Below are 15,096 nucleotides of genomic sequence, written 5' to 3'. Positions count from 1 at the left end.
TATCACCTAGTATTTTAATATTATCTTGACATAATATACCTATGCCTGAACATGCATCTTTGGCCATGTTCCAAATAATTGGTCCACCCCATAATGTTTTTGTTTGTGACCTTTCTTCTTCTCTCAGTAATCTAATCTAATAATATGAACATCTAATGCAGCACACCATTCTAAAATAACTACTCTTTTCATATTTTTCATACTGTTAACATTGAAGGCGAGGATTTTCAGCTTTTGAATGAAATAATACATTTTTTTCTTATCCATTGCCTTTTTCCTTTCTTTTGTTATTAGATTTTTAAATTTTCTTTTCCTTTCTCTTACTCATTTTCCTGTAGAATTCTTCTTTCCACTCACTACCTGCCAATTTGTGTACTCTTCTTCACTTGTATCAAGTCATTCTGCCATCTTTTCTATCTCCCCCCTCTTTTGTATTTATTGCAGTGTCTTTATTTTCCTGCATATCACTGTTTTTCTTGTATATTATTATTGTCTGTATCTTGGACTAAGTTATGTGGTTCCTTTTCTATAAGTTGAACATCTTCATCACACTCTAACCAGACATGTTCAGTTTTACCAAAACTTTTCATTTCAACTTTTATTTCTTTGCTTCGTCACCTGCTTTTCTACATATGAAACATTTTCTTTTATCACATTCACTTATCAAATGATTATCCTTACCACAAAAAAAAAATATGTTGAACTCTGTATTTCAGAAAGCCTCTACTGCCACTTACATTAATTATACTAGGAATGTGTAAAACATTTTTGTTTACCGTATTAATATAACCCCACATTCCCATCCCCCCAGTCCACAAGTCATTGTATCCAAAAGATCTTTACACAACGTTAATAAGTGCACTTTTAAGTCCTTTGCTTCAGTTTCAGTTTTAAATTGAATTTTCTTTTTTTTGTTTCTCTTTGAAATTATTGTATTACATATTCTGACAGTGGATTGCTGTTCTTTTTTTTCCCTTATACTTTACTAAAAAGTTTTCCATGGCTTGTCCAGTCTCAAAAAATAAATCACAGAATTTATCTTTATTAAATAAATGCTCTTACCTCTGTAGATGAAACACCCAATGGTGCAATCACAGAGTCCCATACTTCATACCTTTCCTGTCCTTTTTCTTTTTACTTATTCTTATGATGTATTTCTTCTTTAGCTCCTTCACCTCTTTGATTTTCTTCTCTCCTTCCTTTATCATCTGTGCATACAATTTTCTTCCGGTTTCCTCCAGCGTTTCTTCTTCTTGAATTTTTCCATCAGTTCTCCCCAGGACGCTGCTACTTCACTTTCCAGTTCACTTTGGTTGATAAGATCCTTAAGGTAATCATCCCGCAACCCTCTGGATTGGAGGATTGTGATAGTACACTTCTGCTGAATCCCCATATCTCCTTTGAACAGTTTCTTCTGAAAAATGACTTCCCAATCCATTCCCTCTTCTGATATACTCTCCGTATCATTATTTTGCTTTGCTTCTTCCTTCTCCTCTTGTATGAATGATCTCTCCACCTCCGCATTACTTAATACCAATTCTACCATCTCCGAGCTCAAAATTTCACTCTGCTTGTTATCACTGTACTGCCTGATCATTGCCATGTATTCTCCTGTTTCTGTAGGCTGCCTACATGCCTGGACTGGAAACAGGAATATAGACGTGCCACACACTGTGTCCCCCTACTCCAAAGAGTAGGGTTAGTTTCCCGATGCCTTGGCTAAGTTTCCCCTGAAAATAGGCTACTAATCCAGTGTGACTAACCCAGTCAGCAAAGGATAATAAGTAAAGGTTATATTTGGTACCTCTTCTCCCTGCGATACCCATGTCTGCCTGCATTGACTTGCAAACTGGCACCAGATGGTAGTGTACACAGTCATGTGTTGTTGTGTCCTTGGGCACCTGTGCAAATCAAGATGGCTGTGACCCTCACTATCCCCCATTCTCTGTGGTGTAAGTGGAGATGTCTGATGCATAGCATGATTCAAGTCTTCAGACCCCACTGTATCCCTTAGATAACACTGCATGCATCATTTTATCCTGTATTGTGCTATTTCTCATTTTATTCTGTGTGACACTGCACTGCACTGCCATAAACTGGGCACAGTGCCATCTGGGGGATGTGATGCAGCCACTGCTGGTTTTCTTTTGCCATCACTGTCACCACTGGTGGATGTAGTGGTGGTTGTAATGGATCCTGCCAGTGTGGTGGAAAAGTGTCTCGGAGGCTGGCTAGCCTGCCTGCTTTTGTGGGATCATAGTATACCACATGCTACAAAGAGCTGGCTGGCTGTGGTGACTACTGCAGTGCTTCCTCAGATTTGTCTAGATGGAAATGGGATTGTGACAGATCAAACACACTCTTGCTACCATTCTGGTTTTTGCATAGGCAGTGTTGTACTGCTGTTCAGCTATGCTTGTGAGTTCCATATGGATGTCATCAACTAGGATTCCAGAGGAAAAAATGTGGCACCTGTAACACATTAGGGACATGGGAAAGCCACTTGGGGGATTTGTTTGTGTATATGTTGTTTGTATGGCTGTAGATATGTAAATTGCACGTGTATGTTCGCACTTCCCCACTAGATGTCACTCTGAGATGTCTGTGTGCATGAAGCAGCAATCCAAATGACTTTTATGCTATATGTGGGAATCATTGGACACTGACAGGCTGCTGTGCAGACATACTGGTTGTTAACCCTGGATGTTGCACAGTACCTGTCAAGTGATGCAGTGGTGGCCTTCATTTTGATATAACACTCTCCATGGTACCCAGTAGTGCCTTTATTATCACATGGATACAGCTCTCTGGTTACTGGCACTTTGAGGACGTAAGCAGTATTGCAGAAACCTCAAACAGCAATGTCTGTGTCTCTCTGTCTCTTTCTCTCGCCTCCTGGTGCATTGGGAAAGCAGATGTGCTCCTCCTTCTGGTGCAGGAATTATTGAGGGTTGTCATAAGTATCGTAAGTATTCTACAGGCTAATGCCTGAGATGTACCATCATCTTCAATTTACCAAGTCCGTCCTCAGTTTGTTTGCTTGTAGAAGGTCCCTGAAGCTCATATGGCAACAACTACAGATACCATGGTGTATCCATGCTTATTGGAAGTTCACACATTCCTCCATTTCTAATCTGTTAGCCACTACCTGTATGATGCAACTGTCCATGAGAAAGCAGTCCTGTAATGGCTGATGTATTAGGTGATGAGAGGTAATCTCTATTAGTTCCACTTTCACTGTCATGTGTGATCACATTGTGCATCTAAGACACTGACAGTTGAGATAATATAGCACTGTTGCACAAAAGTGGCCACATCACTGCAGTGTTGCAGCTTCCTATATGCTCTTTGCCTTTATACTTTGGTGCAACCACTTATGTAACTTACTGCATCATGACTAAGAATTACAACCTCCTTTCTCCTGTCCTCATTTGCATGTCATCATGCAACTTAGACATCTGCTCCAGGTCCAATCTGTTCGGGGTGATGATTGGTAGTTGTCAGTGTGGGTGAGTGTGTGGTACCAGCATTGATTTATGAACCATAAGCATGTCTCAGCTTCATAAGTAAATGCCAGTAGTGGTAGTAGCTGGCAGGTTGCAGTGGGAGCATATAGTAATTTTTTATCAGGTTTGTCTAGGAACTGCTTGCCACAGTTTAGTATTGCACAAAAGAGCTAGTTTTTTTTTTTGGTTCCTCATCTTTGAGATGATCTTAGCTATAGTTCTGAGCCTTCCATTTAGAAACCTTAGATACATGGTATAAACTTAGTAAGTCTCAACGGAGACCAGGCAAAGTGCTAAAATTTTATTATGTAATCCTTAAAAGATATTTTGCAATTGCTGTCAGCTTTTGGCCATTATTCCTAGCAAATTCTTTTATTTCAAAATTTTCTACAGACGCTTTTTCCATAAGGAAAATCATTAATATAAACCGGGGGCTGTTCTCTCCAGGCAAAATAAAACTTGCCAAAAGGCTGCAGATCTCTGTGGTCCCAAAATGTCCTAAATCTGTGCATGTCAAAGCTTAGCAAATCTTCTGTGCCTAAGAATAAAACAGAGCACAAAATTTTCAGCAGTGTAGGTAACAGTACTGATTCATAGGCAGTAGTCAAAAGTTACAAAAACCCTTCTAAATTTGCAGGTTGAGCTACATACTTCACCACTTGGTGGCATGAATATAATCAGATTAATTGCTGAAGTTACTGATGCTGCTGGGACTGTCCAGTCATTAAATGATGTTGGTTTGATGGCCAGGGTTACTTTCTAAGCCACCTTGAGCCAGAAGAAGTTGAAAAAATAATCTACATAACATGTTAAATCTAACAGCTAAAAGGTTGACATTACCAAGCTTAAACAAATCTGTAACTCTTTGCTTCTGAAAGGATAGTGACTTCATTTGATTTACAATGTGTAGAATTAGAAGAAACCACATTTTTCCCTACAAGACTCTCATATCTGTGATATTTCTCTTATCTTTCTACTTTCTTCTCTTTCTCTAGTGTTTTTTTCTGTAAATTTGTTCTTTTTTTATTAAATGGTTATATTTAGATATTTTGTATTAGGTTATGTTGACTCAAAGTATATAGTAGAATTACATTTTTATAGCTTTTTATAATAAATATTTTGAACTTTTGTATTATACAACTTTATTTTGCTTGTTTCTGAAGAATCCAATAAAATAAGTTAGAAATGAAAAAAACAAACACTTCTTGTATTTCATCTCATTTCGCACTTAACATGGCCTTTGACAAAACATATAACATTTTAATTGTGATCATGTGGTACTTGTGATTGGTTGCTTTCATTTACAGATTAGTCCCCAGTTTCCCAGTTATCAGTTTTTAGTTAGGTACTTTTCAGTTCCAGTGATATTGTGAAACAAATTCTGCCCATACTAATTATTCAGTTTGCTTCACAGAGACAGGCCAAGCCCTCCGCAGTGATTGTGGTCAGATGACATTACATCAGTTGCTTTCACCATTGCCTAAATATTCCTTCACCCCCCTAAAAATTACCACCTTTGACGAGCTGCATCTCAGTTTTTTTGACTATTAGCAAGTAATAAAAATTCTGCCCATAATAATGTATTCAACTTGTTTCAGAGATGCAGGCAGACACCCTCCCCACCTACTGACAGTGATGGTAGGGCAGTTGCCTTCATACACAGACTGTAACCTTTTCTGATAGCATTCTTTTCCAGTGTTTGACTGTACTCAAGTGAAAGAAATTCTCCTGTGCTAATTTATTCAGCTGCTTACACACATTCTTCTTGGTTACAATGGTTTAACTTTAATAAAATGGGAGTAAATCAGTTGCATTCACACGAGGGGTAAGTTCTCCTGTCCCACCGAATTACTGCCTTTTGACTGGGTATATCTCTGGTGTTTCACTGTTATCAGTTAAATGAAATCCTGCCACGATAATGTATTCAGCTCATTTTGCACACAGTGAGACTTCTTACACCTCCATCATTGTCTAAATTGTCCTCAATGTCTCCTTTTTCCTGATCTTATAACACATGGATATTTATAGTCAGTCATTAATGACACACATTACACTTTCATACTTTGTATTCTTTAGTAAATGTATGCTAGTGCAAAAGCTGTTCTTGTGATTTTCTAAGAGGAATAATTAATATCTATCCCTGGTTGTGTGTCTGTGTCTTTGTGTTGTAGCACTGTGATAGGGCTCTCTCTGAATCAGAAATGGTAACCATGTTGTACTGTTGTCGTACTTATGACAAGATTAGATATGTGCTTCAATTTAATGATTAATGTAATAAATTTTAGAAATAAAGTTTCTTGTCATAACGTGCCCTGCATTTGCATAAGATAGTACAGGTCTCATGATTACTGAGTTCTTTCCTTTTGCACGTCCACTAGAAAAAAATGTCCTTAATTTGTAGCATAAAGCATGTGACCTGTATGGTACATTCATTATCGCCAGTTATGCAGATCTGTTATGGCTGGATGAAATGTGTAAAATGTAAGATAATACAATCTGCAGATAAGAACATAAAGCTGAAATGTTACTTCAGGGATCTGATCTTGTAATGGTGAAGTAGAAAAAGACATGGCGCAATGCCATCTTACCAGAAATTAAAATCTCTGAGAACTGTAGTAGCTGTTGTTACATGCAATTTACTGATTGAAAGCATTACTAAAGGGAAAACTCGTGAAATGCAGAGATGTTGCTACCATTGTTTAGACTGATATTGGGAGTATCAGTTACCAGTATGGAATCGTTACTTAACATAAGTTGTCGTATAAATAGAACGGTCGAGTTATAACTAGTCATCATGTTTAAAATGATAAAAGAGGCTGGGAAACCAACTTTGTTTAGACAGCTGGAGAGAGAAGACAGTTGAACTCTGTGCCTGATACAGGTCAAAATATAGAGAGGTGCCTATGAACATAAAGGGAGAGCACTGCAGAGGGCATGAGATGTTTAAACATCAGATGAGGAGAACTTTCCCTGATGAGAAGTGGCACACAGTGCTGCTCCTTAGTGAGTAGTGTTGCAAGTTCCCACACAGTAAATGAGGAGAGCTTTTGAGAGGTTGAAGAAGGATGTGGGCTAGTTGTACAACTGTTAGCTGCATCCATCAAACAGATTTTTAGGGCTGTTCTCTTTTTATTTCTTCTTTTTATTTATTTTTTTATGATCATATGATAATGCATATATTCTTAGAGAGCACTACAAGTAAACAGTTCAACAGTTACAGCTCACCCAAAAGTAAAACACATACTTTTGATGGCAGGTCAAGAATATTAATTTTAGTCCATAACAGTAGAGATAACATTATTAGTTTTGATACATGCTCTGAGTTTTACATTTGTTATTAGTGAAAATTTTTACTTTGAATTCTGACCTATATATACTTTTAAGAATCTACAAATCAAATCTGCCCTCAAAGTTTCCTGCCCTACTCCCTAGAATCACTAAATGTGCACCATATTCTTTTTACTGTGCAAGTTTTTAACACTTATGGGTTTATCACTGTGTGCTTTGAACCCTCTTGACTGTCTACATTTACTAACTGCGATTTTCTCAAAATACTAGAACTTTTTTAGCCTACTGGTATAATTTATAGGGCCTAACTCCTTATGTATTTGATATCTTGACACTAAAAAAAAAACACATTATTGAATTGTTCTTAATAAAAAATAAAGTTTTGTTGTATTTAGCATATAGGAACTGTACATAAAAAGAGATTAGGAAAAGAAATCCATAACTCTGACCTGTATGATTGGGAAAATAAATTCATAACTTTGACCTATATGACATCACTGGTGTTCGCAATACATCATACTGCAATCTATCTGTTGTATGCAGAACACTTTTGTAGATGGCCTTTGGTAACTCATTGTGTAATCCATTCATCCATTTTCGGATAACACACTTTATCCTTCACAGGGTCTCGGGGATGCTCGAGCCTGTCCTAGAAGCCATTGGGCACAAAACATTGAAGCACATTCTGGACATAGTGCTGGACTATCACTCAACACACGTATACTTTCATGCCCACACTCACTCACGCACTACATGCATACCTAAAAGCCATTACGAGAATGCTGATTCTTTTACTGCATGACTTTTGCAGATGGGAGAAAAGCTGGAACACCTGGAGAAGAACCATACAGATGCGAGGAGAGCATGCATACTCTACACAGAAGGCACCCCAGTGATGTAATGCTTATATTGTTTTGTGATGGCCTTGCTGTATAACCAACTAAAGTGAATTCAACAAATGCACAAGTCATCTCAATTCCTTTTTTGTGTCATGCAAAAACATTCTGTAAAATACAGTTAAATGGATTTTTATCTTTATTTACCGTTTTACATAACTGCTCCTTCAGGAAACCATAGTGATTAAAAAATGGTATTAGTTTCATTCGTACAGCATACAGCAAGTAAAACTCTTCAGATTTCTCTTGTTTTGGTTTGAGTCACCAAGTGCCTATATATTCTACACTAACTACATGTAAAAAGGCATTTTTATTATTGCTTGCAAACAACTAATTCTGTCATGCATTTGTTATAGTGTTCAGATGGTGCAGGTATTGACTAACAGCAGGGTAAATCATCTAACAAAACATTTGTTTCTAAAAAGATGATGCTTTTATAAATACTAATTCAACTTTTGTTGTGATTCACTTTATGCCTTTCTGATGTTTGTGCTCAACTGGAATGTATCATTTATAGATTAGTGGTGTAAGGCATTTTATTATAAAGGTGCTGTCAATGTCCTTTTTATTAACACAGTATTGTACTTAGATGCATAGTTTCAGCAACCTTGAGGTATTAGCTTTGTAATAAAAATTGTTCTTCAGCCCATGTTGCATGAATGTATGGAATCCACATTTAGGTGTATCACTACATAAAAAAACTGTTAGTGTGCCAAAAACCTCGCATGTAAAATTTAAAAAAAGCCGTGTGTCTGCAGGGTCAACAGAGGACTGTGTTTTCTTGTTATGTTTAATTTCTAATCTATAGCTGTACTTCAAAGTGAGGTTTACACATCAATCTTTCTGAATAAATTGAGCATTCTGGAGTGGTGGTTAATGTTAGATGCAAAAAATGGAGAATACTACATGTAAAGTCAAAGCATAACCATAAGAAAAGATGTTTCTAAAAATGACATAGCTAATTTTCAGACTGTAGCCTGTCATTTTATATGTAACTCATCCCTTATGAATGTATCGCATGCAAGTAGAACAGCAGAGAGAAAGACAATTGTGAGAATTCTTAACTGACAGAAAATGCTATGAACAGAATGTGAACTTTGCTTTGTAGTCGATATGGTTATTTGCTGCATAGCTTCTCCAGATAAAATGTCTTCCAGGTTAAAAGCATCTCTGCTTTGACAGCATTGTTAGAATGTCTGATGGCCCTTGTCTGTTCAGTGTGTGGTCAAACAGTGTGAATGTTTTATATTGAATACTGTTTCCATGGCAGTTGAAAATGGTTTGAAAAGCGCATGCAACCATGTTTAAAAACAATGGGCAACACCTGGCATCCATTGAACACTTTCTTGTGTATCTGATGTGATTAGCCAGTGCTAAAATTAGAACAGAGTATAGGGCATTGTTTGAATTCTTTAATAGTGCCGTCACTATTACCTTCAAGAGCAAAAGGTAGCTGAGAATTATGTTTCTGAAACAGTTACATACCTATTCCGTCTTCTTTTGTCATTTATTATTTGCCACCTGTGTAGTGAATCCACAGCACTGGGATTTTTTTGAAGAATGCCATCTGGTAGAAAATGTTCTGTTTTTCGCATTTAGAATGTCTTTTTATGTTATTTATTAGTTTACTTATTGAGCACGTCATGCTTATATAAAGGGCTATGCTTTTTTTTCAGTAACAATAAGAAAACAAATGCAGCCATAACATACCGCCCAGCTTATGCTTTTATTTACACGTAGTCTTGCAAACTATAACCTGCCTTATCTTCAACATCTGGTTGTGAAGCTGTACCCTGCTGTTTTCTAGGGGGATGCATATTTGGTGCTGGATGCTTTTTAAAACAGGATGTACAGAACATCAGCCCCCCAGCAAACAAGAATCCTGCTGAAACAAATCCAGTGTAAATTGCTCCACCAGGCTCATACTTGGTGCTGTTTGGAACAGTTGGATCCATAAAACTTGAAATTATATTGGTTGTAAACCAAGATATAGGGATCAAACAGAGCAACCCAGATATCAGAAAGCATATTCCTCCAACAACAGCAGCATGATTTTTGGTTTGTTGTTCCCGTCCAAGCCTGGTACATTTCATTCCAACTGTGGAAATGCAGATCCCTAGTGCTGAAATGACACAAGACAAGACCATCATGGTCCGAGACGTCTGAATATAAGCAGGCAGGGAGAGGATTGAGTATTTTAATGTGCAGCTAAACATGCCAGTGCTGTACCAGGTGCAGTCCATCCAGAGCCCCTGCATCTGTATTACTGCTGTTATGATATTGGATCCCACGTCAGCATTTACCTTCCAGTTCGGTAACAGTGTTGCTATGATAACTCCAAACACACCAAACAAAGCCAGGAAGAAAGCAAAGACCTGCATCCCTGCTGATGCCATGATTGTGTTCTGTCACTGTTTGTATGCCTCCTCTTCTATTGTTGTGGAGGGACCAGCTGATAACTCCTCAGCTCAGGCAGGCTCAAGTGGATTGCTGTGTAAGAGGAAAACAGAAGAAATGAGCAAAGCATTATCCAGGACAAAAGCTTGAACTTTAAAAGCAGATATACAGAAAATGGTGGACTGTGACTGCCTCTGATTAATTGTAATTTATTGCCACAATTTTTTTTCTCCCCGCTTTTAAGGCATGCTGTCTTTTTTGCTGATAAACACAGCCTGATCTTTCCATGTACCGGATAGAACAGTTACATAACACTTGTAAGCAAACAGCCCCCTGAAGTCAAGAGGCAATAAATCCAGGCTGAGAATGTATCCAAAAGTATAAATACAGTCCACAGATGATATAATTCAGGTACCAGTTTAATAGGTGTCTCCTATTAAACTGGTACCTGAATTATATCATCTGTGGACTTTATTTATACTTTTGGATACATTCTCAGCCTGGATTTATTGCCTCTTGACTTCAGGGGGCTGTTTGCTTACTTTTTTACAATATTTGCCTTTTGGGCTCTGTTTTCATTAGTTACATAACACTTGTTGAAAATTCAGAAAAATATTAAGTGTTCTGTGCCAGTTTAAAATTTTGTTCATATATTTTGTTGAAATCTTGTTTGTTTTCTGCATGACTTAAACATGTAAAGAAATGCATGCAGCAGTAAAAGTACTAGGAACATTTTAGCACTCCGCAGTTTCATCCCTTTAACAACAATAATGATTGTCCTTTTACTTTGGTGAAATCGGAGATAGTGTTTTGCTCCCTGAGATAGCTGTGTATTGTATAGATACAGTTAGCTAGTAAGTCATATTTTTGGGAGGCAAACCTGTATACATTCAGTTTTGATTAGTATAACCCATGAATTTTCTAACAGTAATAATAATGTGGCATAGCACGTACACCTGACAAAAGGCAACTGAAAAATCTGTGAAGAAACAGAATTGTTTTTCAGATTACACCCATTTCCCACATCAATAGCAAAGTAAAAAGAAAGTTTAGGAGGAAATGACACTTTAGCAACATAAAAAGTAAATGTTTTAAGTGTAGTAAACAGCAAATGTAATATCTGTCATTTTAAACATTTTTCCTAAAACTGCTTGCTTTCTTCAGTTTATTTATGGGGAAAACTACATTTTCTCCAATTTGTGTGACATTATTACATCATTTTGATTCTGCAGTGTATGTAGTATGCAGTTTGTTTCTGTCCCTACCTGAGTATCTTTCTTTAGCAATGGCTCCTGGAACAGATCTGGTTGTAGATAATATTGGGGCAGTTTGTTAAAAACTGAAAACTAGGTTTACACTGAGTATGGTCATTTCATTAGGTCTCATATTATGTCACTGGTCAGATGAAATGCAGAGAAGTTCTCCAAAGCTTTTTACATACCTTGCTTTTTGCTCTTATGTTGACCACTCGCTTGGGATTTGAGGTTGGTACTACCATCTGTGGACTGGCTGTTATATTGGAGTTCTGCACGTACTGACCCTGAACACAGGATGAATCCACTGTGCATTTATTCCTGAGATAATGTAAACACTTCTGTTACCCTTATATAAAATAAACTTTGTTAAAAATGTGCAGATTAACAACTCCTTTTGGCTCCTGTAGTCTCACTTCATCCTTGTGTTGTTTCTGTTTTCCAGTATTTGCTGAAACCAGTGTTGAGTAAAGGAGGAGATAAACTGTTTATAGAAAGCTTACCAGTAAACAAAACAGTGCTGCTAAAACACAGGCTGGTGCAAAAATTGTAGCTACTTTGGTCTTTTTGTTGTGTTTTGTTTTCCTTTGAAGCAGTTGAGAAGTGTATATTAAAAACTGTAGTGCTGATTGGGCTTCGAGATAAATATAGGTTCCTATGTTCCTCCTGCGCTCCTTGGGGGGTTACAACACAAGTTTTGTTTTGTGCTTGTGGAAAGTGCCCCATACAGGATGGCGGTGCACCATGTGATCAGAATTTAATGGCACATAAAACAAGGTTGTTTATGAAATTTTGCTAGTATATTTCCTTCATTATGTTTTTCTTGTGGCTTATAGAGGTCTTTGCAGATGATAGTTTCTGACAGCAGGTCTGTAAATGCATAATTAATACTGTTGGCGCTTCATGCAGCCTTAAGCAAAGAAAAAAAAGTAGAACCTGTTATTTGTGTGACTCTTTCATGTTGAAGTGTGTGTGTGTGTGTGTGTGTGTGTGTGTGTGTGTGTGTGTGTGTGTGTGTGTGTATATAGATACAACACTCCAGGCATTTCAGACATATTTTTCTTAAGCCTCCAGTTGTCTTCATTCTCACAAGCACTGGAAATAAGTTTTCTTGGTCATGCATTGTTTTAAATTTCTTCAGTTTAAGTCCCATTTGTGCAGTAGCCAGCATAGAAGTAGTGCAAGAGTGTTGCGTCTTGTTGTAAATGAGTGTTTTACAGTCATTCTTACTGCCCCTGTATTTTGGATTTATGGTACTGCCAAATGTCTAGTAGACCTTGTATTGTCCACGCAATGAGATGAGAAGTGAAAAAAAATGATAAAACTATATGCACGGCACATAAAGATGAAACCACAATAGGACAAGACCGAGTTAACGTAAACTGTGTATTGAGAGGGCAGATCATTGGGCACATAAACAGCTATTTTATGTATTCTGTAGATGGGTGCAAGGTTTTGGGACTATAAAAAAACTGTCTGCAGACATCCATAACTGCCCTTCAAAGAAACTGCAGAGCTGTTATGGTTTCTGTGAAGTGTGGAAGCCTTAAGAGTGCTTAAAGTAGTAGAGTGCTTCCGAAACCTGGGAAATGAACTGACTTCTTTATTCTGATCAGACTGTGTAAGGAAAATCCTGGAACCACTTTTGAAGGAAAGACATATTGCATATGTCTTTTGTGGAATCACTTATGAAGGAAGGACATGTTGCATATCAACAGGTGAGGTTTGGCACAGACCCCGAGCATGGTGAATGTTACTGCAGGAAGGAGGCGTAACATAACATTGTTCATTTCCTGAGTGACCAGCTTTTATACTGTAAGGTGGCTTTTAACTGACATACCTTTACGTGAGCAAGGCATTAGACTTGGTATTGAATAAAAGTGCAGTAAACTACCTAGCCCTAGATTATATAATGTCGTAAGGCTGCCCCATAAGTAAAGCATTGATTGAACATTAGGGCATATGAGGATGGTAATTAATAAGAGGCCACACTGAAGGGGGTCTGCTTCTTTTCAGTGACATTACTGATAGTGTAAAAGAAAATGCATGCCGTTTGTAGATGATACAAAGATCTGCAGAGAAATTAGTATGCATGGAAAGCAAGAAACAATAACAGGAACTTGAAAAGTTGGATGGCTGTTTGAAAATGGAGTGGCTTAAACTCAGCATAAAGTAATGCATCTGAAAAATCCATTGTTGAAAAAGACTAATGGCAGGTTGCTGAACCTGGAAATCCCAGGGCTGACAACCCCTGAACCCAAGAACAAAGACCCCCACAAATGAAAATGATCACGGAGCTCACCATTGCAGAGTACTCCCAGTTTTCATAATGGCATTCACACTTACAGCTGTGCTAGTTAAGGATAATCACACCATCACTCCAGTACACACACCAGTGCCAAGATGTGTCATCATAAAGGGCTACCACTGTTCTGCTGCCACTTCCATTGTATGTCTTAAATTCAAAACTCTTATGGTTTGAATTTCTCTGCATTGAACTTCATGTAATGAGTCAAACAGGAGAATGAGTTGTGTGGAGCCATGCGTCACTGCTCACATGATGCAGTTTACTGTTTCCTATCTTTCTCCCTTTTTCACATAACATTAACTAGTTACACCTGTTTGCTGGTCTTAATAGTCATTCTTTAAATTCAGCTTTGATTTGTTTTATCTTTTAATTTATATTGCCTACTAAAGCTTCATTGACTTTGTCTACTAAATACCCTTTTATATTATTTTCATGTAAATTATTCTCAGCATTTTTTCACTACTGTATTTACTTTTCTTTAATTAATAAAATGTCCTGTACTGCATTATACTAAATTATGTTTGTACTTACCTTGTAATCAGGTTGTAACTTAAACAGGCCCTTGTGACCAGCCCAGCACAAGTGTCTGGTTATCAAATGAATGTATGTATGTATATGTGTTGCATAAGGCCTATTACAATCAGATAGATAAAAATGACGTGTGAGACCTATACCTGGAATACTAAGCAGCTCTGGTGAGTAATAACAGGACTATAACCAGTAGTGTACAGTGGAAGGGCACATTGATTACATATGTCAGATTTGGTGGATGAGAAACACAAAAGGAGGTGAGTTATACATTCTGGTGAAATGAAAAATTGTGTGGTCAAGAAATAGATACACAGCCTATTCAGAGAGTAATTAATAAGGTTGAAACTGAAGTGGAGAAATTGAGGGACTGGGCAGATATATAGTGGATATAAAAAGTGCACACACCCCTGTTAAAATGCCAGGTTTTTGTGATATACAAAAATGAGACCACAAAAAAATAATTTCAAAACTTTTCCCACCATTAATATGACCTATAACCTGTACAATTCAGTTGAAAAACAAACAAATCTGTTAGGGGAAAAAAATACAAAAAATAAAAAAGTACTGTACGCTGGTTGCATAAGTGTGCACACCCTTAAACTAATACTTTGGTGAAACACCTTTTGATTTAATTACAGCATTCAGTTTTCTTGGGTACACACTTGTCATCAGTTAAAGATTCTGATTAACCCCAAATAAAGTTCAGCTGTCCCAGTAGGATTTTCCTGACATTTACTCAGTTGCCTGCTACAGCAAAAGCCATGGTTTGCAGAGAGCTTGCAAAGCATTAATGGGATCTCATTGTTGAAAGGTATCGGTCAGGAGAAGGGTACAAAAAAATTTCCATAGCATTGGCTATAACATGGAACACAGTGAAGACAGTCATCAAAAAGTGGAGAAAATATGGGACAACAGTG

General features: G+C 37.4%; 2 protein-coding genes across 8 annotated transcripts in view; one reads left to right on the top strand and one right to left on the bottom strand.

Moving 5' to 3' along the window:
* Positions 1-15,096, top strand: part of TFB1M (transcription factor B1, mitochondrial) — a 796,864-nt gene that overhangs the window by 564,376 nt on the left and 217,392 nt on the right. The gene's annotated exons all lie outside the window — the stretch shown is intronic.
* CLDN20 (claudin 20) lies at positions 7,807-11,906 on the bottom strand. The gene is made up of 2 exons (XM_044063453.1): positions 11,529-11,906; positions 7,807-10,180 (listed from the first exon to the last, which is right to left on the bottom strand). The coding sequence occupies exon 2, from the start codon at positions 10,084-10,086 to the stop codon at positions 9,421-9,423; it is 666 nt and encodes a 221-aa protein (XP_043919388.1). The 5' UTR covers positions 10,087-10,180; positions 11,529-11,906; the 3' UTR covers positions 7,807-9,420.

Source organism: Protopterus annectens, chromosome 1.part0 (assembly GCF_019279795.1).
Source record: "Protopterus annectens isolate FY-2018-M chromosome 1.part0, PAN1.0, whole genome shotgun sequence".
Lineage (NCBI taxonomy): Eukaryota > Metazoa > Chordata > Ceratodontiformes > Protopteridae > Protopterus > Protopterus annectens.
The sequence above is the reverse complement of the archived record's forward strand: the minus strand, read 5'-3'. Positions and strand labels throughout refer to the sequence as shown.

What these genes read in the sequence shown, in the direction of transcription:
- CLDN20 (XM_044063453.1), bottom strand. Translation starts at nt 10,086, where the DNA reads ATGGCATCAGCAGGGATGCAGGTCTTTGCTTTCTTCCTGGCTTTGTTT.